Consider the following 25,750-nt stretch of genomic DNA (forward strand, 5'->3'; position numbering starts at 1 on the left):
GTCTCAAGCTGCTTGATATGTTTTTATCTCACTGTTACCATGTATATTATTTATTATCTGTAATTTGACTAAACAGGAAATCTGTGAGATTAGAACAAATATTTGAAATATATTACAAACAAAATGTTTTAAATAGAAAACCCTTTAGAGGAAGAAAGATGGCAAATGTCATCAGTGTAATGACTCAGACTGCCAGAAGGTGGAGACAAAAGTTCTGCAGTTTTAAGCTTTTTGCTTTTCTTTGAAGACGCAAAGATAAAATACACGACTGTTCAAAAGTTTGTGGTCACTTAGAAATGCCCTTATTTTTGAAAGAAAAACTTTTTTTTCAATGAAGATCACATTAAATGAATGATAAATCCAGTGTAGACATTGTTAATGTGGTAAATGACTGTTCTATCTGGAAACATCTGATTTTTAATGGAATATCTCCATAGGGGTACAGAGGAACATTTCCAGCAACCATCACTCCTGTGTTCTGATGCTACATTGTGTTAGCTAATGGTGTTGAAAGGCTCATTGATGGTTAGAAAACCCTTGTGCAGTTATGTTAGCACATGGATAAAAGTGTGAGTTTTCATGGAAAACATGGAAGTTTCGTTGACAGATGATATTCCACTTATGTCCATTTTAACAAACCATGAAAGAAGATCAGATCTACTGACTTGATGAAATGCTGCAGGACGTTAACATGACTTCAGTCTGTTTACTGTCAGTTCATGTTCTGCTGCAGCTTGTTGATCTCACTGATCTGTTGATTGGTGTCCAGGTATTGATGACAGCTTCCTCGACCTGAAGGTGTTTAAGAAGCGACACCACAGCGCTCAGGCTCCACACCTGCTGCTGATGCTGCTGCCTTCGTATCGGCTCGAGTCTCAGTTGCAGCACAAGAGCCACCGGTCCAAGAGAGCTCTGGATGCTGCCTACTGCTCCAGGTACCACCAGATCCTCCCTGATTCTCCAGAACGCCTCCTCTGTCCATCAGAATTATGGAAAAGTTCTTCTGCAGTCTGTTTATTCAGTGATTACTGACCAAAAGTGACGATATTTTAGACTAATTTAGAGGCAAAATGCAGCATGGCTCAGAAACAGTGAACAGAGGAGAGAGTTGTTGGAGATCCATTCAGCATGGAGAAACATCTTTCTACTGACGATGAGCAGAGAAGAGAGGAAAAGTCTGGAGAGGAAACATGGAGATAGAAAAACATCTACAGGATGAGGAGACAACATTAGTTCAGAGTTTTAACATCTGAGGAAACATGTTGGACATGATGGTTCCAGTAAAGTGAATCATCAAAGAAAAGTTTCTTTTTCTCTGGTTTCCGTCGTTCTGAGTCCTACTGACAGAAGACATCTCTGAATTCTCTCACCTTCTTCATTTTGTTGTGGTTCCACAGAGCTGCAGGACTTTAGATTATTAAATGAGCCACAAACATGCAGAGACTGTTCAGAGTTCAAAGGTTTGATCTGACTATAACTTACGTGCGTTCATAGAAGTAAAACTCAACAGTCAGGTAACATGCAGACATTGAGACTCTTCACCTGTTCAGGTGTCAGTCAGAACCTTGACTCTCCTTCATGTCTTTGTAGAAACGTTCAGGACAACTGCTGCCTGCGTTCGCTCTACATCGACTTTAAGAAGGACCTCGGCTGGAGGTGGATCCATGAGCCCAAAGGCTACGAGGCCAACTTCTGTGCAGGGGCGTGTCCTTACCTGTGGAGCGCCGACACCCAGCACTCCAAGGTGAGTGGACCAGGTGACGCCGTTCAGAGCCCGACGTCTGAGTTTTATTCATTTTGTTTATTTAATTAGTTTATTTGACAGGGACCATGTACAGAAGAACATTAAACACAAGGTGAAAATGCTCTGTACCAAATTATAGCGTACTCGCTAGTTACTCCGCCAAGGAACGTGGCAGACTAAGGTGACGATCGGCGTTGGTTTATTTGTCCGTCTGTCTGCCTGTTATCAACATTACTCAAAAACAGACTAACAGATTTAGATTAAATTTTCAGGGAAGGTCAGAAATGACAAAAGGGCCAAGTGATTAGATTTTGGCAGTGATGTGGCTTATAATCTGGTTCCATGGGCTTTTTTTTAAAGATTTCTACATATGCTACATTGTGTTAGCTACTGGTTTTGAAAGGCTAATTAGAAAACCTTTGTGCAGTTATGTTAGCACATGAATAAAAATGGGAGTTTTCATGAAAAACATGGAATTGTCTGGGTGACCCCAAACTTTTGAATGATAGTGCATGTACAAAGTAAAATGCAGAGGACCCAAAACTGAACCCTGTGGTCCTCCCATGGAGCAGACCATTGTTTGAGATTCAGTAATATTAATGTGCACACATTTGGAGTGACCAGAGAGATGAGCTTTCACCCAGCTAAGGGTACTCATGGACAGTTTGTCTCTTGTTAACTTTGAGAGGAGGATTGAATGATTGACACTATGTAAAGCTTTACGTAAATCTAGAAAGATTGCATCTACTGCTGCCCCTTTATCAAGATTCTGTTTATCGTTTCAATGTTCTGTTGCAGGTCTTGGGTCTCTACAACACCATTAACCCCGAAGCGTCGGCGTCTCCCTGCTGCGTCTCCCAGGACCTGGAGCCCCTCACCATCCTCTACTACATTGGAAAGACCCCCAAGATCGAGCAGCTGTCCAACATGAAGGTTAAGTCCTGCAAGTGCAGCTAGAAGCCTCAGCAGACGCCAACGCTCCTTTAATCAAACTGCAGCGGCTCCACACAGTCCGAGGAGCTGCAGAACCAGAACCACCAGTTAATATTCTACTTCCAGAACTGGTGATGTATTTCAGTGTTCACTCTGAGTTTCTTCTCCAGTGTTTGACTCTTAAAGCATCAGAGCTGCTGTTTATCCGTCAACATGCAGCTTTTTATTCACATTAGAGCCTCAGATCCTGGATCAGAACCAGTGCAGTGACTCGGTGCTGAGCTTTTTGTAGCCTGAGCTGGAGCTTCAGGCTGCAAAAACATATAAACACGTTTTTTATTAATAACAAAATAAATGAAATGTTTTAAATTCCATTTGAACATCGTGAGGCATCGCAGGATGACGTCAGTTGCTTCTACACAGAACTGAACGTTTCCATTTTCATTTTGACATTGGAAAAGTTGAGACCAGAGTTCAAGTAGAAACTGTGCTGACATTATATTTATATTTTACATTTTAATGACACAGACACTTACAGTTCTTTAATGACGGATGCGTTTCCTTAACAGGTGTTTTACCTGTTGAGCACCAAACAGAGAAAATAAAGAATAAAATAACCTTCAGCAGTGAAGTCGTGTCCCAGGACACAGACATGATGCAGAGACAAGAGACAGGTGTGTCTCTACAGGTGTGTCTCTAGAAATGTGTCTTTACAGGTGTGTCTACATATTCGTCTCTAGAGATGTGTTTATAGTTGTGTCTCTAAAGGTGTGTTTTTAGAGGTCTCTCCCCCGGTGTCTCTACAGGGGTGTCTACATATTTGTTCCTAGAGGTGTGTCTCTAGAGGTGTGATTACATATTTGTCTTTAGAGGTGGTCGACAGTTGTGTTTTTAGAGGTGTCTCCCCAGGTGTGCCTACAGGTGTATCTGTAGAGGCATCATTACAGCTGTGTCTCTACTGGTGTGTCTACATATTTGTCTCTGGAGGTGTTTCTACAGGTGTGTCTCTACAGGTGTATTTTCACCCAACTGTACAGAGTAAAGCTGGATTAAACTCCTTTAATCTTCGTTGTGATGCTCGTAGTTGTCAGCAGCTGGTTTATGAAGGTTTTACTGGAACTGTAAAAAAAACACATTTAAAGTCACTGAGAAAAGAAACTCAAGTTTTAAACTGTTTAGATTTTCATTCAGTCCTCCAGAATGTTTCCTCACAACATTTTATTTGTTCCTCAGATTTAAGTTCAGTCTCAGTTCGCTTCACGCATCTGTTAATGTGGATAAAGTCACATGTTTGCCCATCGTCAAATCAGCAGCCGGCGTGTGAGGCGTGTCTCTGATATGACGGTTCTAGATTTATGTGGCTTCAGACCTACAGAACGGATTCATCACGGAGGAATAAATCAGGCTCCATTCAAACACTGGAAGTAAAAGTGAAACGTTATTTATGTGAAGCAAGTCGTGAAAACATCCCAGATCTAAAACATTCACCGTCACTCCTCCACAGTTTCCACATCCTCAGTGCTCGGTTTGTAATTCTGCACATTCTGTACCATGTTCTGGTTCTGGTTCTGATCCATCAACCTGCAGTGCTAATATTTACTATCTGCTCCGTTCTGTACTTCACACAATCAAACATTATTCATCTTGATAAAAGGGGAAAAGTCTGTAAAAGTGGTTTATTGTACCAACGGTTTCATGGTTGTTAGTTTACTGTCGTTTAATGTTAATATGAAAAAAGCCGGATTTCTGTGTTTTGTTGCAGAAGTGAGAAAAAACTGTAATAATATTTGCATAAAGTTTCTCTGTGTACCTAAAGTGGGAGGAATATTTTAGAAAACAACTGTTCTGCTGTTAGCAGCTTATTTATGTATTTATTGATGTTTAGCAGAAACACATTCAGCATCAGATTCATCACCGACAGAAAAAAGTCAGATTATCAAGGAGACAAACTTCAGTTTTATTGGATAAATGGCTGCTTCATTTTCCAATAATGGAGGGTAGAATTCATGATCCTCATTCATCCCAGAATACAGACTGAAGGCAGAAGAATTACAAAACCGACTTTCTCTTTTTATCGATGTTTCTTCTTGTTCTCTCAAACAGAATCCTGGAACAAATAGATTCATTTAGGATGTTTAAGTGCCTGAATTTCATCAGAAAAACGGTTTAGAACGAGTCAGATTCTACACAAACTACAGGAAGGTTTCATCATTTACTGAAGGACACAAACTAACAGGTCACATTAAACAGGAAAAATATGACGATGTTCATGATTGAAACTCTACAAAAACACACACTACTGTTCAAAAGTTTAGGGTCACTTAGAAATGTCCTTATTATTGAAAGAAAACATATTTTTTCAATGAAGCTAACATTAAATGAATGATAAATCCAGTGTAGACATTGTTAATGTGCTAAATGACTATTCTATCTGGAAACGTCTGATTTTTAATGGAATATCTCCATAGGGGTACAGAGGAACATTTCCAGCAACCATCACTCCTGTGTTCTAATGCTACATTGTGTTAGCTAATGGTGCTGAAAGGCAACGTTACATTTATTTTTTGTTATTCAGTTTACTGAGTCCAAACAGTGAAACTCAGTAAAGCTCAGTCATGATTCTTTGTGATGATGATGATGATGATGGTGATGATGATGATGATGATGATGATGACGATGATGATGGTGATGAAGGTTCTCAGAAAGTTTAAACCTTCAAATGTAAGCTCAGCAGCAGTTTCCTCCTCGACATTTTATAGAATCGTTAGGATCAGTTTCTAAATCGCACTGACGCAGTTTTAATTTTAGTATTTTAAATATTTAGTCCCTCCCCCCTCTATCCATCCAGTCAGGAGTGTAGATGTAGAAACCTGACCCTGCCCTCTTCAGGTGCCGCTGGGAAAATGGAGCGCTGTGCATCGACCGTCTCGACAGTTTGTGTATTTGTTGTGTTGGTGATATTATTGAGACACACGATGCTGTTTTGTATCACAGTGTTGTTGTTGTTTCTCGAATAAATTATTGAAGTTTTATTGGACCTCAGTGTTCTGTTTTTATCTGAGTCATGTTTCATCAAGGGCTGCACAGTGGATCAGTGGTCAGCACTTTCACCTTGCAGCAAGAAGATCCCTGGTTTGCGTCCCAGCTTTCCTGGGATCTTTCTGCATGGAGTTTGTATGTTCTCCCTGAGCATGCGTGGGTTTTCTCCGGGTACTCCGGCTTCCGCCCCCAGTCCAAAAATATGCTGAAGTTAATTGGTTACTCTAAATTGCCCGTAGGTGTAAGTGTGAGTGTGATTGTTTGTCTGTATATGTAGCGATGCGACAGACTGGCGACCTAGTGAGGATAAAGCGGTGTATAGAGGATGGATGGATGTTTCATCAAACTTCTGCTTGTTGTGACCTGAGCAACTGACCCAAAAGAACCGGCTTTGAAGAGCTAACCATGAAGAACTGACCCAGAAGAACCAACTCTGAAGAACCAACCCAGAAAAACTGACCATGAAGTAACGGTCTTGAAGAACCAGCCTAGAAGAACCGGTTCTGAAGAACTGATGCTGAACAACCGACTCAGAAGAATCGACCACGAAGAATCAATCCACATGACCCGACCTGAAGACCCGGTCTGAAGAACCAGCCTTAAAGAACTGACCATCAAGAACCGACCCAGAAGAACCAGCCTTGAAGAACCTACCTAGAAAAACTCACCTGAAGGCCTGGCCTGAAGAACTGTCCCAGAAGAACTATAGAAAGCAGTATTTTGTTGTAATAAACCTTTAATACTACAGTCCTAAAACTTCAGAAAGTATTTTTGGTGGAATGAACCTTTACCTCCAGATGAACCTTTTGTCTCCATCTGGCGGCGGAGCAGCAGAACTGCAGCTACAATGTTATACAGTTTTCATGAAGTTAATCAGTTGTTTTTGTTTCTTTTAATTTAAACTGTGTTTTTCAGAAACGTTCCGTAAACTTCCTGTTTACAAAATAAAGCTCAGACTTTCCGCATCAGCTGGATCCACCTTCACCAACTATTGCGCTGCAGAAACTTTAAAACGGTTGCGTGTCGACGTCCTTTTTTACGGTAAAGCACGCGGACGTTGGCTGTCATGGTGCGTTCAGGATCAACGGGAAAAGGTTTCTTTTTCTTTACAGCAGAAATACGTACACTTGCCAATATGTTCTTTTTATATTGAAGTTAATAATTTGTATTTTATATAATATTGTGGGTTTTAACCTTGACAATCAAATCTTCACTGATTCTCTTTGAACTCTGCTTTGACATTTTAAGTAACAGTGAAGTTATCACACCTGTGTTCAATGAAACACACCTGACTTCTTTTGGAAACACAGAAATAATCAGCAGTTAAATCTATTATGAGTCATTTTAAAGCATTTTAGATGGTTTAAAGAAAAACAAGATCAGTTACCATGGAGGTCTAGCTTAGTAGCATCAGTTACTGTGGAGATCTAACCAGGAAAAAAAGAGAGCCACCTTCCTGAAACTGAAAACTCCGACTTTCTGCTCAGCTTACCTGTTGACCCGCTAACCTCCTTTATAGTTCGGCCCTCAGGTGCTACAGGTCAGAGTCTGTTCAGTCAGTGATGTTTATTCTAATAATTACTTTTCTGCTGCGCTTACATTTAACTGTTCTTCACAGCTTTTCCTTCACCAGGTGGAGATCCAGCAGGTGTTCAGATTCACACCGTTTCATCAAAACATCACATCCGGTTTCATGATCTTCAAGTTATTTTAATGAAAGAACAAAACGTAACGCTAATTTTGTTTCCACAACACACGGTGAGTTTCCGAGGAGTCCCTGAATGCACCATGAAGTCCTTTACCGTAGTAAGTCCTGTACATGCGCAGTTTGTTTTTGCAGCTGTGACTTTAAAAAAAAACTCTGGAGACCTCAGCTGCTCCTCAGCGTCTCATCAAACCCTCCTTCAGTCCTCCTCCTGCTTCTCCTCCTCCAGACCTTCTCCTCCTTCTTCTCCTCCTTCTCCTTCTTCTCCTTCTTCTCCTCCGGACCTCCTCCGGTTCCTCCCCTGCTCTCCTGCTCTCCTCGGGGCACCATGGCGCTCCTCTCGGACCGTCTCTCTGTCTACGTGGCGCTCCGTGTTCTGGTTCTGTGCTCGGTTCGGGTGTCCGCGGCGGTTCCGGGCAGCAGCTCCGCGGGTCTCTCGCTCCTGCAGCCCTACGACTTTCTGTACTACAGCGGGGTTCGGGCGTACTTCGGCGGGGACTGGATAAAGGCGGCGGAGATGCTGGAGAGATCCATCGGAACCAGGGAGGCTCTGCTCGGGGTTCGCAGGAGGTGTCACCGGGACTGTGGATCCGCAGGGAGAAGGGCAGTGGAGCAGCTGGGTAAGATGATTGGTTCTGGTCCAGCAGAACTCTGCGGGATCATCTTCTAAAAACATGAACTAGCAAACTCTGATGTTCATCCAAACTTGAGGTTCTGGTTCCGTCTTTAGGTTCTGCAGTTTGTTTTTTAAAGAACTTTAATTGAGTCACAGATGAATCAAAACTTCACCCGACCCACAAGAACCAACTCAGAAGAACAGAGGTGAAGAACCAACCATGAAGAATTGACCATGAAGAACCGAACACGAAGAATTAACCCAGACGAACTGACCGGTCCTGAAGAACCAGCTTTGAAGTACTAACCCAGAGGAACCCACCTGAAGAACCTATCCTGAAGAATAGACCTGAAGAATGACCCAGAAAAACCGAACATGAAGAACCAATCCAGAAGAAACGGTCCTGATGAACTGATGCTGAAGAACTGACCCAGAAGAACTGATAGAAACCAGCTGGTTCTTTTCCAGAGATGGTTCTGATCCAAACTCTTTCCAATAAGATCAAGTCTGAGTTTCTATAGAATCAGTTTTTTACTTGTTTGTTGTGTCTGTTTAATATGTAAATAATGTTTAAGTCATGTTTACTCTGAGCAGAACCTCCAAGTGTTGAACTGAGGTTCTGTAACGTTCTGAAGTGTTTTCTGTGGTACCAGATTCGGACCTGGACGGTCTGTGGGACCTGTGGATGTTGGACTCGGTGCAGCAGAAGGCCGAGTGTCTCCGGTTCTGTCTCGGACGCTCCGTCACTCCCGCAGCTCAGCTTCCTGTTTCCACCGACATCGAGTATGAATTCGGGACTCGGAACCCGTACAACTTCCTGCAGGTTACCTACTACAAGGTACTGAGAGTTCTGATCGGTTCTGGTGTTCCTGCAGTCGTGTTCTGACTCTCTGATCTGAGATCTGCTGGTTCCGTCCTCAGCTGGAGAAGCTGCAGAAGGCGGCGGCGGCGGCTCACACCTACTTCGTGGCGAATCCGAGTCACCTGGAGATGAGGAACAACATCGAGAAGTACCGTCGGATGGAAGGAGTGAACGAGGAGGACTTCCAGGACCGAGAGCTGGAGAGGGAGAAGCACTGGGTGAGGAACCGGTCGGGTTCTGATCTGAACAGAAACTCTTTTTATAATCAGTCCCAGGAGGTTTGTTGGTTCAGGGACATAAAAAGGTGAAACTAAAGTAAATGTGATGCTGAGAGTGGATCAGAACCAGCCACACAAACACTAAAACTGGACTCACACTGCAGGAGTTTGATCCTTTGGAGCAGAACTCTGATGATTCTGAACCACTGGTCCAGACCAAGAGTGTCAAACTCAGTTTAGTTCTGGTTCCACATTCAGTTGAATTTGATCTCCAGTGACCAGTAAAGTCACAGCACAATAACCTGTTAATGACACAACTCCAAGTGTTTCCTTTGTTTCAGTGCAAAAACGTACATTCTGAAAATGTTCACATTTAAGGAAATATCTTGTTACAAAAACATCATGAACAGCCTGAAATTTCTTCTGAAAACTAAGTGCAATTTCAACAACATTCAGCCTCAGTTTATCATTTGACATTACAACTTTCAGGTCATAGTTTCTACAAAGAAACACAACATTTAGCCACAGGTGTCTGGAACTGAACAATGGAGTACTTTATGATCAAAATGACAAAAGTCAGACAAAAAAAACATCAAAAACAAGACAAACTACACAAGTGAGACAAAAAGAGACAGAATGACAAAAACAAAGCAAAAAATGACAAAAGTGAGAAACAAAAAAATAAACAAATGATGCAAGTGAGAAAAAAGGAAACACAAAACAACAAAAATGAGAAACAAAACAACAAAAGAATGAGCAACCGAGTATTTTACTTTAAGATCAAAACAGCTTGTCATGGTCTAGAAATTATTTTAAGCTTATAGTTTTACTAATTTACAATCTGCAGTTAATGTCTTCTCTGGAATTTTTACACTTTGAGGACTGGATTGGACCCTCTGGAGGGCTGGTTTTGGCCCGCGGGCCTCATGTTTGACACCTGATTAGAGGTTCTGTCTGAAACCTGCTGCCTGATTAAGTTATTGTGAAGCTAACGTTAGCTTCAGGCTACAGAACAAACTGTTCATCTCGTTTCTGATTTCGTTTTTACTCCACTAAGCAGGCGGAACTCCCTCATGAAGCTCATCCAGAGAATACTAAGAGTGAGCAAAGCAGCAGTCAAAGCAAAGAATCTAAAATATAAAACAGGTTTTGACATTTCACACCTTTTTGTTTACAGCATAATTCCAGATGTGTTCTTTCGTAGTTTTGATGCCTTCAGTGAGAATCTACAATGTAAATAGTCATGAAAATACAGAAAAACCATTAAATGTGAGGGTGTGTAGTCTGATGGTAGCGTATGTCTGATCAGACAGAACTTTTTTTTCTTCTTCTTTTCTTCTGTAAAGTCAAGCAGCAGCAGCCTGAAGCTCTGGATTCCTTCACTGTTCAGACACGTTTCTGAACCTGATGAGGCTGAAATGATCCGTTGAAAGATGTTTCTGACATGAACGGTTTCATCTCTGAACTCTGATCAGGTTCTGTACGATGCGGCGCTGCAGCAGGAGGCCTCCTCTGATTGGCCGCAGGCTGCTCTCACCTGGACAGGTTGCGTTTCTGAAACCCTGCGGCAGATGGACGAGTGTCGGCTGCAGTGCGACGTCGAGCCTCAGCGGCTGCCGGAGGACCGAGGCGTGGACGGCGTGGACGGAGCGTTTGAAAAGGCTGCAGGTGAGACGACCGGCAGAGTTTCTGTTGGACCAGAACCAACCAGAGTCTGACTGCTTCCTGTCTGCAGCTCTGTCGCTGTCGCTGCTGTCCTGCCGACAGTCCTGCAGCTCTCAGATCGCAACCAGACCGGGGAGGATTTCTGCCCAGGAGGACTTCCTGCCCACACAGCTGGAGCATCTGCACATCGCTCAGTTTAAAGGTCAGAACATCAGTGAACCTCTGAACTCCAAACGTTCTCCAGAATGACCCAATTTATCCGCAAGAAACTCAGCAAACAATCTTTAGATTTTCTGCTTTAACCAGCAGTCCTTGAACTTATCATGTCTGATGTGATTCTGTCCAGAAATTTACCAAAATAAGCTTAAATTGTGATATTTCATCAAGAGCACTTTATTCTACACATCTTATTCAAAAATTCTCTAAAAATAGCGCTTCTGTTAAAACCTAAAGATTCTTTACTCCTTAATGCAGCTTATTGTGCAGCGAGTTGTTGGAGATCCATTCAGCATGGTGAAGCATGTTTCTACTGATGACGAGCAGAGTAGAGAGGAAACATGGAGACAGAAAAATATGTACAGTGTGAGGAGACAACAGAGAGACAAAACTGTCACAAAAAGACATAAAATAGCAAATGAGACAGAAAACAACAAAAACGAGACACAAAACAGCAAAACTGAGACAAACCACGAAAAAAACGAGACACCGAATGACAAAAATGAGCCATAAAACGACAGAAACAAGACAGAAAACGACAAAAATGAGACACAAAATGACAAAATGAGACACAAAACAACAAAACTGACACGCAAAGCGACAAAAACAAGACAGAATACAACAAAAACGAGATACAGAATGACAAAAATGAGACAGAAAACGACAAAAACAAGACACAAAATGTCAAAAACGAGACACAAAACAGCAAAACCGACGCACAAAACAGACACACATAATGACACAAATGGGACATAAAAACAGGAAAATCGAGACACAAAATGACAAAATAAAGACAGAATACAACAAAACCGAGACACAAAAGGACAAAACCGAGATGCAAAATGTCAAAAATGATGCGCAAAACTACAAAAACACGACACAACAACACAAATAAGACACAAAATGGAGCCAACAAGAGACTCTGAGAGGAAAACCAAAGCTGCTGGACGAATAAAACAAAGTCAGCTTGGCTGAGAAACAGAACAGAGGAGCAGGTTGTTGGAGATCCATTCAGCATGGAGAAACATCTTTGTACTGATGATGAGCAGAGTAGAGAGGAAACATGGAGATAGAAAAACATCTACAGGATGAGGAGACAACATTAGATCAGAGTTAACATCTGAGGAAACATGTTGGACATGATGGTTACATTTTTGTCAAATATAAAAATTTTATTTTACAGACAGAAGAATCTCTGAGTTCTCTGTCCTGCTGCAGAACTTTAGATTAAATATTGAATCTGTTGGGTTTCAGGCGGTTCTCATCGTGTTATTTTTCATTAAATGTTTTTCTCTTTTTGTTCTCCGACAGCTGGAGACGTTGGAGCCGCTCTGCAGACGCTTCGCTCTCTGCTGCTGTTTTATCCTTCAGATAAAGACTCTTTGGAGAACCTGCAGCTCTACTCTGAGACTCTGGGGGGCGACACCGAGTCAGCGGACACTCAGCCTGCTCAGGTAGACCTCAGAACGTCCAAACAGCTGAAATAAAAGGTTCTTATTAGAATTACTGGTGAGGATCAGATGGTTCTGATCCGTTCCTGCATCAGTTCTTTGTGAAGTAATTATTTACTGATGAGTTTATTATTTTACTTCACAGCACATTTTGAGAACAAAGTTTTCTGTCTGTCTGGTTCTGTGTGGTTCTGTCTGGTTCTGTGTGGTTCTGTTTGTCTGGTTCTGTGTGGTTCTGTCTGGTTCTGTGTGGTTCTGTTTGTCTGGTTCTGTGGGTGTGGTTCTGTCTGTCTGGTTCTATAGGTAAAGTTCTGTCTTTTTAGTGTTCATTTAACACATTAATGCCTGTTAAATCCATGAGGGAAGGTTCTGTTTGTTCTTCTGGTTCTGCTTGTTCAGATGGTTCTTCTGGTTCTGCTTGTTCAGATAGTTCTGCTGGTTCTGTTTGCAGGAAATCGTCACATTCGTCCGTCGATCTCTGCAGGAGAAGAAGCTGCTGTACTTCGGTGTGGAGAACCTCGGCTTCACGTTCTCCGACCCGGTAAGTTCTGACGTTCTTCAATCGGTGAAATCAGGTTCTGCTGCTGGAGGCTCAGTTAGAAGCTGTGAATGAAGCAGAGGGTTGTTCTGTTCAGGATCTCTGGACTCCAGAAGACGTAGTTCCTGAATCTCTGAGGGACGTCTGGAGGTGAAACAGACACACAAAGAAACACATGAACAAACAAACAAGCGGACACACAAACAGACAAACATGTGAACAAACAAACAGACACACAAACAGAAAAACACATAAACCAACAGACAAACACAAACAAACACACACACACACACAGACAGACACACAATCAAACACACACAAACAAACAAACAAACAGACACAAACAAACGTGAAAAGCACTCAGAGAGTGAAATAGTCCAACAAGGCTGCTCAGTAAATTAAAACGTCTCAGTTTAGACATTAAACGACGACTTTTTTGTCACATTTTGGAAGACATACTAAACTGTGATGTTTTTGGTCATATTTTGAACGACATACTAAACTATGATGTTTTTGGTCATATTTTGGACGACATACTAAACTATGACGTTTTTGGTCATATTTTGAACGACATACTAAACTATGACGTTTTTGGTCATATTTTGGACGACATACTAAACTATGACGTTTTTGGTCATATTTTGGATGACATACTAAACTATGACGTTTTTGGTCATATTTTGAACGACATACTAAACTATGGTATTTTTGGTCACATTTGGTATCATTTTTTTGGCCCGTTTTCACCTTTGTTTGATAGTTGAAGTGAGAGAGAAGCAGCAAATGGGGGAAACACGCAGTAAATGCCACGAGCAGGAATCGAACCTGTGTCACTGCGTCGGAGACCAGCAACTGTACGTGCTTCATCTGTATAGCCCACTGAGCTATACAGACGTTTAGTTGTGTTTTGGACGACGTACTAAACTATGATGTTTTTACCTCATTTTGGACGACATACTAAACTATGACGTTTTTTGTAGTATTTTTGACAACATACTAAACTATGACATTTTTGTCACATTTTAGGCGACATACTAAACTATGACATTTTTGGTCATATTTTGGATGACATACTATACTATGATCTTTTTGTCACATTTTGGATGACATGCTAAACTATTACGTTTTTACCTCATTTTGGACGACATACTAAACTATGACGTTTTTGTCACATTTTAGACGACATACTAAACTATGACATTTTTGCTCACATTTTGGACGACATACTAAACTATGAAGTTTTTACCTAATTTTGGACGACATACTAAACTCTGACGTTTTTTCCTCATTTTGAACGACATACTAAACTATGACGTTTTTTTGTAGTATTTTTGACGACATACTAAACTATGACGTTTTTTGTAGTATTTTTGACGACATACTAAACTATGATGTTTTTGGTCACATTTTGGACGACATACTAAATTATGACGTTTTTGGTCATATTTTGATTTAGTTTTTTTTTGGCCTGTTTTCACCTTTATTTGATAGTTAAAGTGAGAGAGAAACAGGAAATGGGGGAGAAAAGCATGGGAGAGACATGCAGCAAATGGCCGTGAGCGGGAATCTAACCTGGGCCGCTGCGTCGGAGATGAGCTTCTATACGTGTTTTGCCTGTATAACCCACTGACCTATGCAGGTGCCCCTTTTTGGTCCTGTTTTGGACGACATACTAAACTATGAAGTTTTTACCTAATTTTGGACGACATACTAAACTATGACCTTTTTACCTCATTTTGGATGACATACGAAACTATGACGTTTACGGTCATATTTTGGACAACATACTAAACTATGACGTTTTTGGTCATATTTTGGACGACATACTAAACTATGATGTTTTTGCTCACATTTTGGACGACATACTATAACTATGACATTTATACCTCATTTTGAACGACATACTAAACTATGATGGTTTTTGTCATATTTTAGACGACATACTAAACTATGACGTTTTTGGTCATATTTTGGACCACATACTAAACTATGATGTTTTACCTCGTTTTGGACGACATACTAAACTATGACATTTTCTGTCATATTTGATATTAATTTTTGTTGGCCCATTTTCACCTTTATTTGATAGTTGAAGTGAGAGAGAAGCAGGAAATTGGGGGAGAAAAGTGTGGGAGAGACATGCAGTAGAAGGCCATGAGCAGGAATCGAACCTGGGCCACTGCGTCGGAGACCAGCACCTATACATGTTTCATCTGTATAGTCCACTGAGCTATACAGGCTCCCCTTTTCAGTTATATTTTGGACGACTTACTAAACTATGACCTTTTTACCTCATTTTGGATGACATACTAAACTATGATGTTTTTGGTCATATTTTGGACAACATACTAAACTATGACGTTTACGGTCATATTTTGGACGATATACTAAACTATGACGTTTTTGGTCATATTTTGGACGACATACTAAACTATGATGTTTTTGGTCATATTTTGGACGACATACTAAAACTATGACGTTTTTTGTCATATTTTGGACGTCTTGCTAAACTATGACGTTTTTGCTCACATTTTGGACAACATACTAAACTATGACGTTTTTACCTCATTTTGGACGACATACTAAACTATGGCGTTTTTGCTCACATTTTGGACAACATACTAAACTATGATGTTTTTGCTCACATTTTGGACGACATACTAAACTATGATGTTTTTGGTCATATTTTGGATGACATACTAAACTATGACGTTTTCGGTCATTTTTGATTTTTTGTTTTTTTTGGCTTATTTTCGCCTTTATTTGATAGTTGAAGTGAGAGAGAAGCAGGAAATGGGGGAGAAATGCAGTAAAAGGCAACGAGCGGGAATCGAACCTGGGCCGCTGCGTCGGAGACCAGCACTTATACGTGTTTCATCTGTATAGCCCACTGAGCTATACAAGCACCCCTTTTTAGTCATATTTTGGACGACGTACTAAACTATGATGTTTTTGCTCACATTTTGGACGACATACTATAACTATGACATTTATACCTCATTTTGAACGACATACTAAACTATGATGGTTTTTGTCATATTTTAGACGACATACTAAACTATGACGTTTTTGGTCATATTTTGGACCACATACTAAACTATGATGTTTTACCTCGTTTTGGACGACATACTAAACTATGACATTTTCTGTCATATTTGATATTAATTTTTGTTGGCCCATTTTCACCTTTATTTGATAGTTGAAGTGAGAGAGAAGCAGGAAATTGGGGGAGAAAAGTGTGGGAGAGACATGCAGTAGAAGGCCATGAGCAGGAATCGAACCTGGGCCACTGCGTCGGAGACCAGCACCTATACATGTTTCATCTGTATAGCCCACTGAGCTATACAGGCTCCCCTTTTCAGTTATATTTTGGACGACTTACTAAACTATGATGTTTTTGGTCATATTTTGGACAACATACTAAACTATGACGTTTACGGTCATATTTTGGACGTTTACGGTCATATTTTGGACGACATACTAAACTATGACGTTTTTGGTCATATTTTGGACGACATACTAAAACTATCACGTTTTCTGTCATATTTTGGACGTCTTGCTAAACTATGACGTTTTTGCTCACATTTTGGACAACATACTAAACTATGACGTTTACGGTCATATTTTGGACGACATACTAAACTATGATGTTTTTGCTCACATTTTGGACGACATACTAAACTATGATGTTTTTGCTCACATTTTGGACGACATACTAAACTATGACGTTTTTGCTCACATTTTGGACAACATACTAAACTACGACGTTTTTGCTCACATTTTGGATGACATACTAAACTATGATGTTTTTGCTCACATTTTGGACAACATACTAAACTATGACGTTTTTGCTCACATTTTGGACGACATACTAAACTATGATGTTTTTGCTCACATTTTGGACGACATACTAAACTATGATGTTTTTGCTCACATTTTGGACGACATACTAAACTATGACGTTTTTGCTCACATTTTGGACGACATACTAAACTATGACGTTTTTGCTCACATTTTGGACGACATACTAAACTATGACGTTTTTGGTCATATTTTGGACGACATACTAAAACTATGACGTTTTCTATCATATTTTGGACGTCTTGCTAAACTATGACGTTTTTGCTCACATTTTGGACAACATACTAAACTATGACGTTTTTGCTCACATTTTGGACGACATACTAAACTATGATGTTTTTGCTCACATTTTGGACGACATACTAAACTATGACGTTTTTGGTCATATTTTGGACGACATACTAAAACTATGACGTTTTCTGTCATATTTTGGACGTCTTGCTAAACTATGACGTTTTTGCTCACATTTTGGACAACATACTAAACTATGACGTTTACGGTCATATTTTGGACGACATACTAAAACTATGACGTTTTCTGTCATATTTTGGACGTCTTGCTAAACTATGACGTTTTTGCTCACATTTTGGACAACATACTAAACTATGACGTTTTTGGTCATATTTTGGACGACTTACTAAACTATGACGTTTTTGCTCACATTTTGGACAACATACTAAACTATGACGTTTTTGGTCATATTTTGGACGACATACTAAAACTATGACGTTTTCTGTCATATTTTGGACGACTTACTAAACTATGACGTTTTTGCTCACATTTTGGACAACATACTAAACTATGACGTTTTTGGTCATATTTTGGACGACATACTAAAACTATGACGTTTTCTGTCATATTTTGGACGTCTTGCTAAACTATGACGTTTTTGCTCACATTTTGGACAACATACTAAACTATGACGTTTTTGCTCACATTTTGGACGACATACTAAACTATGATGTTTTTGCTCACATTTTGGACGACATACTAAACTATGACGTTTTTGCTCACATTTTGGACAACATACTAAACTATGACGTTTTTACCTCATTTTGGACGACATACTAAACTATGATGTTTTTGGTCATATTTTGGATGACATACGAAACTATGACGTTTTTACCTCATTTTGGATGACATACTAAACTATGATGTTTTTGGTCATATTTTGGATGACATACTAAACTATGACGTTTTCGGTCATTTTTGTTTTTTTGGTTTTTTTGGCTTATTTTCGCCTTTATTTGATAGTTGAAGTGAGAGAGAAGCAGGAAATGGGGGAGAAAAGTGTGGGAGAGACATGCAGTAAAAGGCAACGAGCGGGAATCGAACCTGGGCCACTGCGTCGGAGACCAGCACTCATACGTGTTTCATCTGTATAGCCCACTGAGCTATACAAGCACCCCTTTTTAGTTATATTTTGGACGACGTACTAAACTATGATGTTTTTGGTCATATTTTGGACCACATACTAAAACTGACATTTATACCTCATTTTGAACGACATACTAAACTATGACGTTTTTTGTCACATTTTGGACGACATACTGAACTATGACGTTTTCGGTCATATTTTGATTTTTTTTTTTTGGCCTCTTTTCACCTTTATTTGATAGTTGAAGTTAGAGAGAAACAGGAAATGGGGGAGAGACATACAGCAAAGGGCTATGAGCGGGAACCAGCCCCTATACGTGGTTCGCCTGTATAACCCACTGAGCTACACAGGCGCCCCTTTTTGGTCATATTTTGGACGACATACTAAACTATGACCTTTTTACCTCATTTTGGACGACATAGTAAACTATGACGTTTTTGGTCATATTTTGGACGACATACTAAACGATGACTTTTTTTTCCACATTTTGGACGACATCCTATGGTCACAGTGACTCTGTGCCGGCAGCTATATCTCCCAGTGTTAAATCCTTTTTCCAGCCGCGGATTCAAACTATAAGTCGCATCATCATCAAATTTTATTGAGGTGTGGTTCTGTAAGTTCTGACTTCCCCTCAAAATTTCATCCAAATCCGTCCATTTTTGAGTAATGTTTCACACTGACAGACAGACAGATTCATAGACGAACTTTCACCAATCGTCACATAACTCCTTGGCGGAGTATCAGACAAACACACTCACATAAACAACCGAACAAACAGACAGACAGACACACAAACAACAAACAGACAAAAATGAGTGAATATTATCCCTGTGGACGCTGGGTTCAGTGTTTGTTTTGTTGTCAGAGCTGATAAACAGAAGATGACTGAGAAGATGGAGGAGGACCAGCTGGAACAGGAAGTGGACGACAGCGGCTTCTTCTCTGGTGATCAAACGTTGATGTTTCCTCAACCAGTAGTCAGCAGATTTAGCAATGAACACATGCTATTAGAAGCTCACAGTGACATCACTACAGCCTGGGTTCGTGTTAGCTTTCACTCTCGTTGGAGACCATTACCTACCACTGTAGTCTTGGTGTCTGTTCTTCGCTAAAACTCCCACAATGCTCTCTGCTTTAACATGAATTGTAAGCTGAGTCTCTACTGCAAGGGTGTCACACTCATTTCAGTTCAGTTCGTTTTAGTGCAAAAAGCATTTTTGTCAGACAAGAAACAACAAAAACAAGACAAAATATTACAAAAATGAGACACAAAAGAACAATGATTAAGATAAGATAAACTTAATTGATCCCATAGTGGGGAACGTTCACCGTTACAGCAGCTCCAAGGAGAAAAAAGTATGACGGCAATACAGAATAAATTAAAAACACAGTGCAAATCAGTAAAAACAACCAAAAAGAAGACAAAATATTTCAAAAATGAGATACACAGTAACAAAAGCGAGAAATAAAATGACAAAAAATTGACGAACGAAAAAGAAACACAAAATGACAAAAATGAGAAACAAAACAACAGCACGAGACAAGCAACAAGTCAGACAAAAAACAACACAAAATATGACAAAAATGAGGCACAAAAGAACAATGGACAACCAAGTATTTTACTTTATTATCAAAACAACTTGTCATGATCTAGAAATGATTTTAAATGAATACTTTTACTAATTTACAATCTGCAGCTAATGTCTTCTCTGTAGTTTTTATACTTTGGCGGTCAGATTGGACCTCCTGGAGCGCTGGTTTTGGCCCGCGGGCCGCATGTTTGGCACCCCTGCTCTACTGTATTAAACAGTAAGAGGCTCCACCTGGTGGAACAGCCAGGAACTACAGCTGATCTACATTTACTGACATCATGACCTCCATCTGCTGCATTATTGGTTCATATATTTTGAATGACAATGACATTATTTCCCCCGTTAGAGTTCAGAGTTCAGAGTTCATCCCGTCTCATGGTGTCCTCTCTGCAGGTGGTCCAGTCCATCAGGTGGGCGTCACCATCACGATGGACGACGAGGTTCTGAACGGGACCAATCGGGTCGTTTTGGACGGTGTGATGTCAGAGAAGGAGTGTGACAGAATCCTGCAGCTGGCAGCGGTGAGCTCATCATCTGTTTCCACATCCTCAAGCTAGCGAAGCATTTTGATAACTTTTAATCACATGTCCTGGTGTAGATCCAGACCAAATTTCAGCTCTGTTAGGGTTGCCCTGTTTGAGTTTACATCTGTTGAAAATATGCAAAACTTGGTCCAGAATATTCAATTTAATTTTATATATATAGCGCCTATTACAGGTCAGATGGTCTCAAGACGTTTTACAGAATCCATATGACATAACTCAAAATGGCTGACTTCCTGTTGTGTTTTTGGTATGGTTGTCAATTACATTTTTGTGCGTCTTGACGTGTTACGTATGCCTGCCAAATTTCATAGCTGCAGGTGACACGTACTGGCTGTAGTTACCGTTTGAAACTTTCCAGGTGGCGTTTTTAACCTATGCAATTTCTCTAAAGTATCAAATTTTTCACTGGTCCTGATGTTTGTGGAAAGTTTCACGCATTTTCTAGTATTTGCAGACCTTCAAGCTGCGATTCAAAAGATGGACGAAGAATGAAAAATAATAAACCCATGCGTTTCAAGAGGGTTTTCTTTCTGCTAAAACCCGTTTCCTGTTTCCTCCTTTGACTCTCAGGTGGGAGGAAGTAAAGGACAGCAGTCGAGGATGAGTCCAGGTCGTGCGATCTGTGATAGGAGGGTTTTTAAACACTCAGAGCTTCTGTTTCTCTCCAGGTGGCAGCGTCCGTTGGCGACGGTTACCGCGGGCGACGGTCTCCACACACGCCTCATGAGACGTTTGAGGGCCTGACGGTGCTGAGGGCGGTGAAGGTGAGTGGACAGACTGGAGGTGTTCTACCTGCTAAGGAAACATCTGCTGACCTGCTGCTGTCTCTCAGCTCGCTCAGGACGGACTCGTCAACCAGTCGGACGCTCGGCTCCTGCACGAGCTCGGCGAGCGAGTCCGAGTTCTGCTGCACTCGTACTTCAGGAGCCCGTCCGGACTTTTCATCTCCTTCACACACCTGGTCTGTCGCAGCGCCGTCGCAGGTAGCGTCATCTGGAGGACAAAACCGCTGAAGCACCGTCTCATTTCAACTCACTGTGGTTTGTTTTAGTTTAAGTTTAATCCTGTGAGGTTCTGGTTCTGTGTCAGGGGACCAGGAGGGCCGCTTGGATCTGTCTCATCCCGTCCACGTTGATAACTGTCTGCTGGAGCCGGAGACCAAACAGTGCTGGAGGGAGCCGCCGGCCTTCATCCACCGAGACCTGAGGTACACAAACCAGATAAATTAATTCATCTTTTACTGTCATCGTTCTACAAGACATCAACCGTCTTTATTCTTCTGAAGCAGGGGTGTCAAACATGCGGCCCACGGGCCAAAAGTGGTCCTCCAGAGGGTCCAGTCCGGTCCTCAAAGTGTAAAAATTACAGAGAAGACATTAACTGCAGATTGTAAATTAGTAAAACTAGAACTTTAAAATAATTTCTAGACCATGACCAGTTGTTTGGATCATGAAGTAAAATACACTTGTTTTTTGTTTTGTTTTTGTCATTTTGTGTTTTGCTTTTCTCATGGTTTTGTGTACCTTTTTTTTTTCATTTTTTGTAGTTTTGTCTCGCTTTTGTCATTTTATAACTTTTTTGTCTAACTTTTTGTCTCTTTTTTGTTGTTTCATGTCATTTGTGTCATTTTTTTGTCATTTTGTGTATCATTTTTGTGATTTTTTTTTAGTTTTTTCTTGCTTTTGTCATTGTTTTGTCTAATTTTTGTCATTTTATAACTTTTTTTGTCTAACTTTTTGTCTCTTTTTTTGTTGTTTCATGTCATTTGTATCATTTGTTTGTCATTTTGTTTCTCACTTTTGTCGTTTTGTGGCTCGTTTTTGTAATATTTTGTCTTGTTTTTTTTGTCTTGCGTTTGTCATTTTGTTTCCTTTTCGTGTCACTCGTGCTTTTGTCTTATTTTTGTCATTTTGTGTTTTGCTTTATTCGTTGTTTTTTCTCGCTTTTGTCAATTTTTTTGTCTAATTTTTGTCATTTCTCCGTATTTTGTCACTTTCTAACTTTTTGCCTAGGTTTTGGTAGCTGTTTTGGTTTTTTTTTCCATGTCATTCGTCTCATTTTTTTTTGTCATTTTGTTTCTCGCTTTTGTCGTTTTGTGTCTTGTTTTTGTAATATTATGTCTTGTTTTTTGTCTTTTTTTGTCTTACGTTTGTCATTTTGTTTCCTTTTCGTGTCACTCATGTTTTTGTCTTATTTTTGTCATTTTGTGTTATGCTATATTCGTTGTTTTTTTTCGCTTTTGTCAATTTTTTTGTCATTTTTCCATGTTTTGTCACTTTCTAACTTTTTGCTGAGGTTTTGGTAGCTGTTTTGGTTCTTCCCATGTCATTCGTCTCATTTTGTGTTTCATTTTTCTAATATTTTGTCTTGCTTCAGATCAAATTGTTCTGAATGTGACTCCTGAACTAAAACGAGTTTGACACCCCTGCTCTACATGGCCTCTATTTGTCATGTTTGCTCCTCAGACAGCAGCACAGAAACACAATCAGTTCTGTTGTTTATCAAAGGTTTGAACTTTTTCATGTCTCTCAGTGCCATCCTCTACCTGAACGACAACTTTGACGGAGGCGACTTGTTCTTCACCAACAGAGACGCGAAAACAGTCACAGTAAGTCGGCGGTTCTCTGGACTGAGCTCTCGGGTTCTGCTCTGTTGTGGGTTTAGCTGCAGATCTGTGTTGTTTGTGACTTCAGGCCCGGGTGAAGCCCAGCTGTGGGCGGCTGGTCGGGTTCTCCTCCGGCCCGGTGAACCCTCACGGTGTGACGGCGGTGACCCGAGGCCGGCGCTGCTCGCTGGCTCTGTGGTTCACTAAGGAGAAGCTCTACAGGGACATGGTGAGTCACGCCACCGGCTCCGGCTGTTGACGTCGTGAAGAGACCGGCTGCAGCTCCATGCAAATCCTGCGGTAGTTTGCATCTTTGTCATCGCGTCACTGCAGCCTCATCGCATCCATCACTTAGAGAACAACAAAGACAGCCTTTAAATAGGAGTTTACACCACCGTTCAAAAGTTTGGGATCACGCAGGCTGTTTCCTGTTTTCCAGTAAAACTCCCACTTTTATCCATGTGCTAACATAACTGCACAAGGGTTTTCTAATCATCAACACCATTAGCTAACACAATGTAGCATTAGAACACAGGAGTGATGGTTGCTGGAAATGTTCCTCTGTACCCCTATGGAGATGTTCCATTACAAATCAGACGTTTCCGGCTAGAATAGTCATTTAGCACATTAACAATGTCTAGACTGGATTTATCATTCATTTAATGTGATCTTCATTGAAATAAAAAGCTTTTCGTTCAAAAATGAGGACTCAAACTTTTAAACAGTTGCATATATATAGTAATAATAATATATACAATATGTACAAGGATGAAACTCAAAATGAACAATACAGTATTAATACACTACAGACAATAACAATTACTAAGTAAAATTATATAGAAAGTGCAAGATGCAGCTGTGCAGAAATTACTGTGCAAATTATTTTATGGTCTGAGATGAAGCTGATGATGTAAATAAATAAGAACTCTCAGCAACATTTTCTAAAACGTCCCTCATACGTATCGCTGTTTAAAAAAACAGAAACACTTCAGGACCACTGCAGCTGTTTTTAGCCTTTCTGTTTTACGAGTCGTTGCGTGATTTGTCTTGTAATATTGTGTGATTTGCTGTACATGAGAAAATGAGAATCAGTTCTCAGCTAACTCACCTGTTTAACCCGTTAAGCTTCAGTGTACCGCCGGCGGTACACCTACTAATTTGCATAGGAATTTCAAGAATGTCTGACGGCTGCAAACGCGATTATACAAACACTTTTTTTTGTTTTTTTTTTTTTTGTTTGTTTTTTTTGTTTTTGTTTCTAAGAGCCCTGTAATGTTAAATTTCTCCTTTGTGAGATTAATAAAGTCTATCTTATCTTATCTTACTATACGCCGATGGAAAGCTTAGATTCTCATGAATCCGCCGGTATAAACCACTTTCAGATGCGATTACCACAGCGGGTGAGAAAAACACATTTGTCCGACAAAAACGAATATTCATCCATCCGTTCTCTATACACGGCTTCAAAGCACACAGCGCGACTCACATTTCCGGGTTTATTATTACACACAAAAAAAAAGATTCCACAAAAAACGGCCATAATCCAACCTTTTACATCAGATGACACAAGCCAGTAAACTATTTTGTCCAAAACATGTCTTGAAGTCGGTATAAAATCCCCGAATCGGTCATTTTCAAGGAAATGCACCTCGCGATGCGCGTCCAATATTCCCCGTATTTTTCGTAATTTTTTTTATTTAAAAATAGAATATTAGCGATTTTTTGTACTGAAAACGGCTGGAATTGACTGAAGCTTAAAGGGTTAAATAAATCAAACAAAAATCAGTGCAGTTTATGTCGACATCAGCCAGTGATGCTGATTTATATCACTGTCCTCGGTCCTGTCTTGTTTTTCTTCACTGTGGTTCAATTTTCAATCTGAACATATCTCAGAAATGTCTGCTGTCAGTCCGACTCACTCACAATGATGGGAATCCAGGAAAGTAAATATTCCGTCTAAAAACGTGGAACCAACATCAGCAGTTCACCTGAAAACTCCCTGAGCTTTGAACGCCTTTGAAACCTTGCCGGCGGTTTGTGACAGTTTCCACCAGGAGTGACCGATCTTATTCTGCTTTTCAGGAACGAGAGGAGGCCGAAGCCCTGTGGGCCGCCGACGGACACACTGTGGTGAAGAAGGACGAGGGCGAGCAGGGCGGAAAGACCGGACGAAACGCTCGCAGCCAAGCGACGCCGGAGAAAAGTCGAGGCAGAGGCAGAGTGACGGGAGGCAGAGACGAACTCTGAAGGCCCCCTGGAAGCAGACAGACTGAAACCACGGAGCGTTTACGGACACTGACATCCTCTGTTCAGCTGCTGCCTTCAATGTAAAGCTGGTATCTGTGTAAATACTGTGGTTATTCTGTATATGATGAAGGTAAGTCAGGGAGACTTTGGTTTCTGGAGACAGAAAGGGCTGCAAACAAAGATTATTTCTACTGTGGATTATTTTCTGGATGAGTCAATCACATGTTTGTTCTATAAAGTGTTGAAAAATGTGGATCGGAGTTTCCTTAAATTTCTTTTCGTCCAAAGATCGTCAGTTTACTGTCACAGAGGAGGAAAGAAACCAGAAAATATTCACACTGAAGAAGCTGCAACCGCCGAATTTAGACTGTTTTCATTTTGAAAAACAAAGACAAACTCATTTTACTTCAGGTTCCACATTCAGCCCAATTTAATCTCAAGTGGACCTCACCGGACCATTCCTCTTTACTTAAGTGCAAAAAAAGAGAAAATACTACAAAAATGAGACACAAGATGACAAAAACGTGAGACA

The 25,750-nt window shown here is 40.5% G+C and overlaps 2 protein-coding genes across 3 annotated transcripts in view; both read left to right on the top strand.

The window, feature by feature from the left end:
- Positions 1-5,714, top strand: part of tgfb2 (transforming growth factor, beta 2) — a 34,637-nt gene extending 28,923 nt beyond the window's left edge. For both annotated transcript variants that reach the window (XM_051956367.1, XM_022199478.2), the window contains 3 exons: positions 770-935; positions 1,591-1,744; positions 2,543-5,714. In XM_051956367.1, the coding sequence (XP_051812327.1) occupies positions 770-935; positions 1,591-1,744; positions 2,543-2,701 (479 nt within the window). In that variant the 3' untranslated portion in view covers positions 2,702-5,714. The remainder of the gene's footprint in view (positions 1-769; positions 936-1,590; positions 1,745-2,542) is intronic.
- Positions 5,715-7,339: 1,625 nt separating this feature from the next.
- On the top strand, positions 7,340-25,471 carry p3h3 (prolyl 3-hydroxylase 3). The gene is made up of 16 exons (XM_022199481.2): positions 7,340-8,041; positions 8,691-8,875; positions 8,959-9,117; positions 10,593-10,785; positions 10,853-10,984; positions 12,310-12,452; positions 12,901-12,990; positions 13,085-13,137; positions 19,095-19,174; positions 20,215-20,342; positions 21,035-21,130; positions 21,199-21,349; positions 21,456-21,573; positions 22,899-22,974; positions 23,060-23,200; positions 25,054-25,471. The coding sequence occupies exons 1-16, from the start codon at positions 7,498-7,500 to the stop codon at positions 25,216-25,218; spliced, it is 2,454 nt and encodes an 817-aa protein (XP_022055173.2). The 5' UTR covers positions 7,340-7,497; the 3' UTR covers positions 25,219-25,471.
- The last annotated feature ends 279 nt before the right edge of the window (positions 25,472-25,750 follow it).

The sequence above is a fragment of the Acanthochromis polyacanthus genome, chromosome 12, assembly GCF_021347895.1.
Source record: "Acanthochromis polyacanthus isolate Apoly-LR-REF ecotype Palm Island chromosome 12, KAUST_Apoly_ChrSc, whole genome shotgun sequence".
Classification (NCBI taxonomy): domain Eukaryota; kingdom Metazoa; phylum Chordata; class Actinopteri; family Pomacentridae; genus Acanthochromis; species Acanthochromis polyacanthus.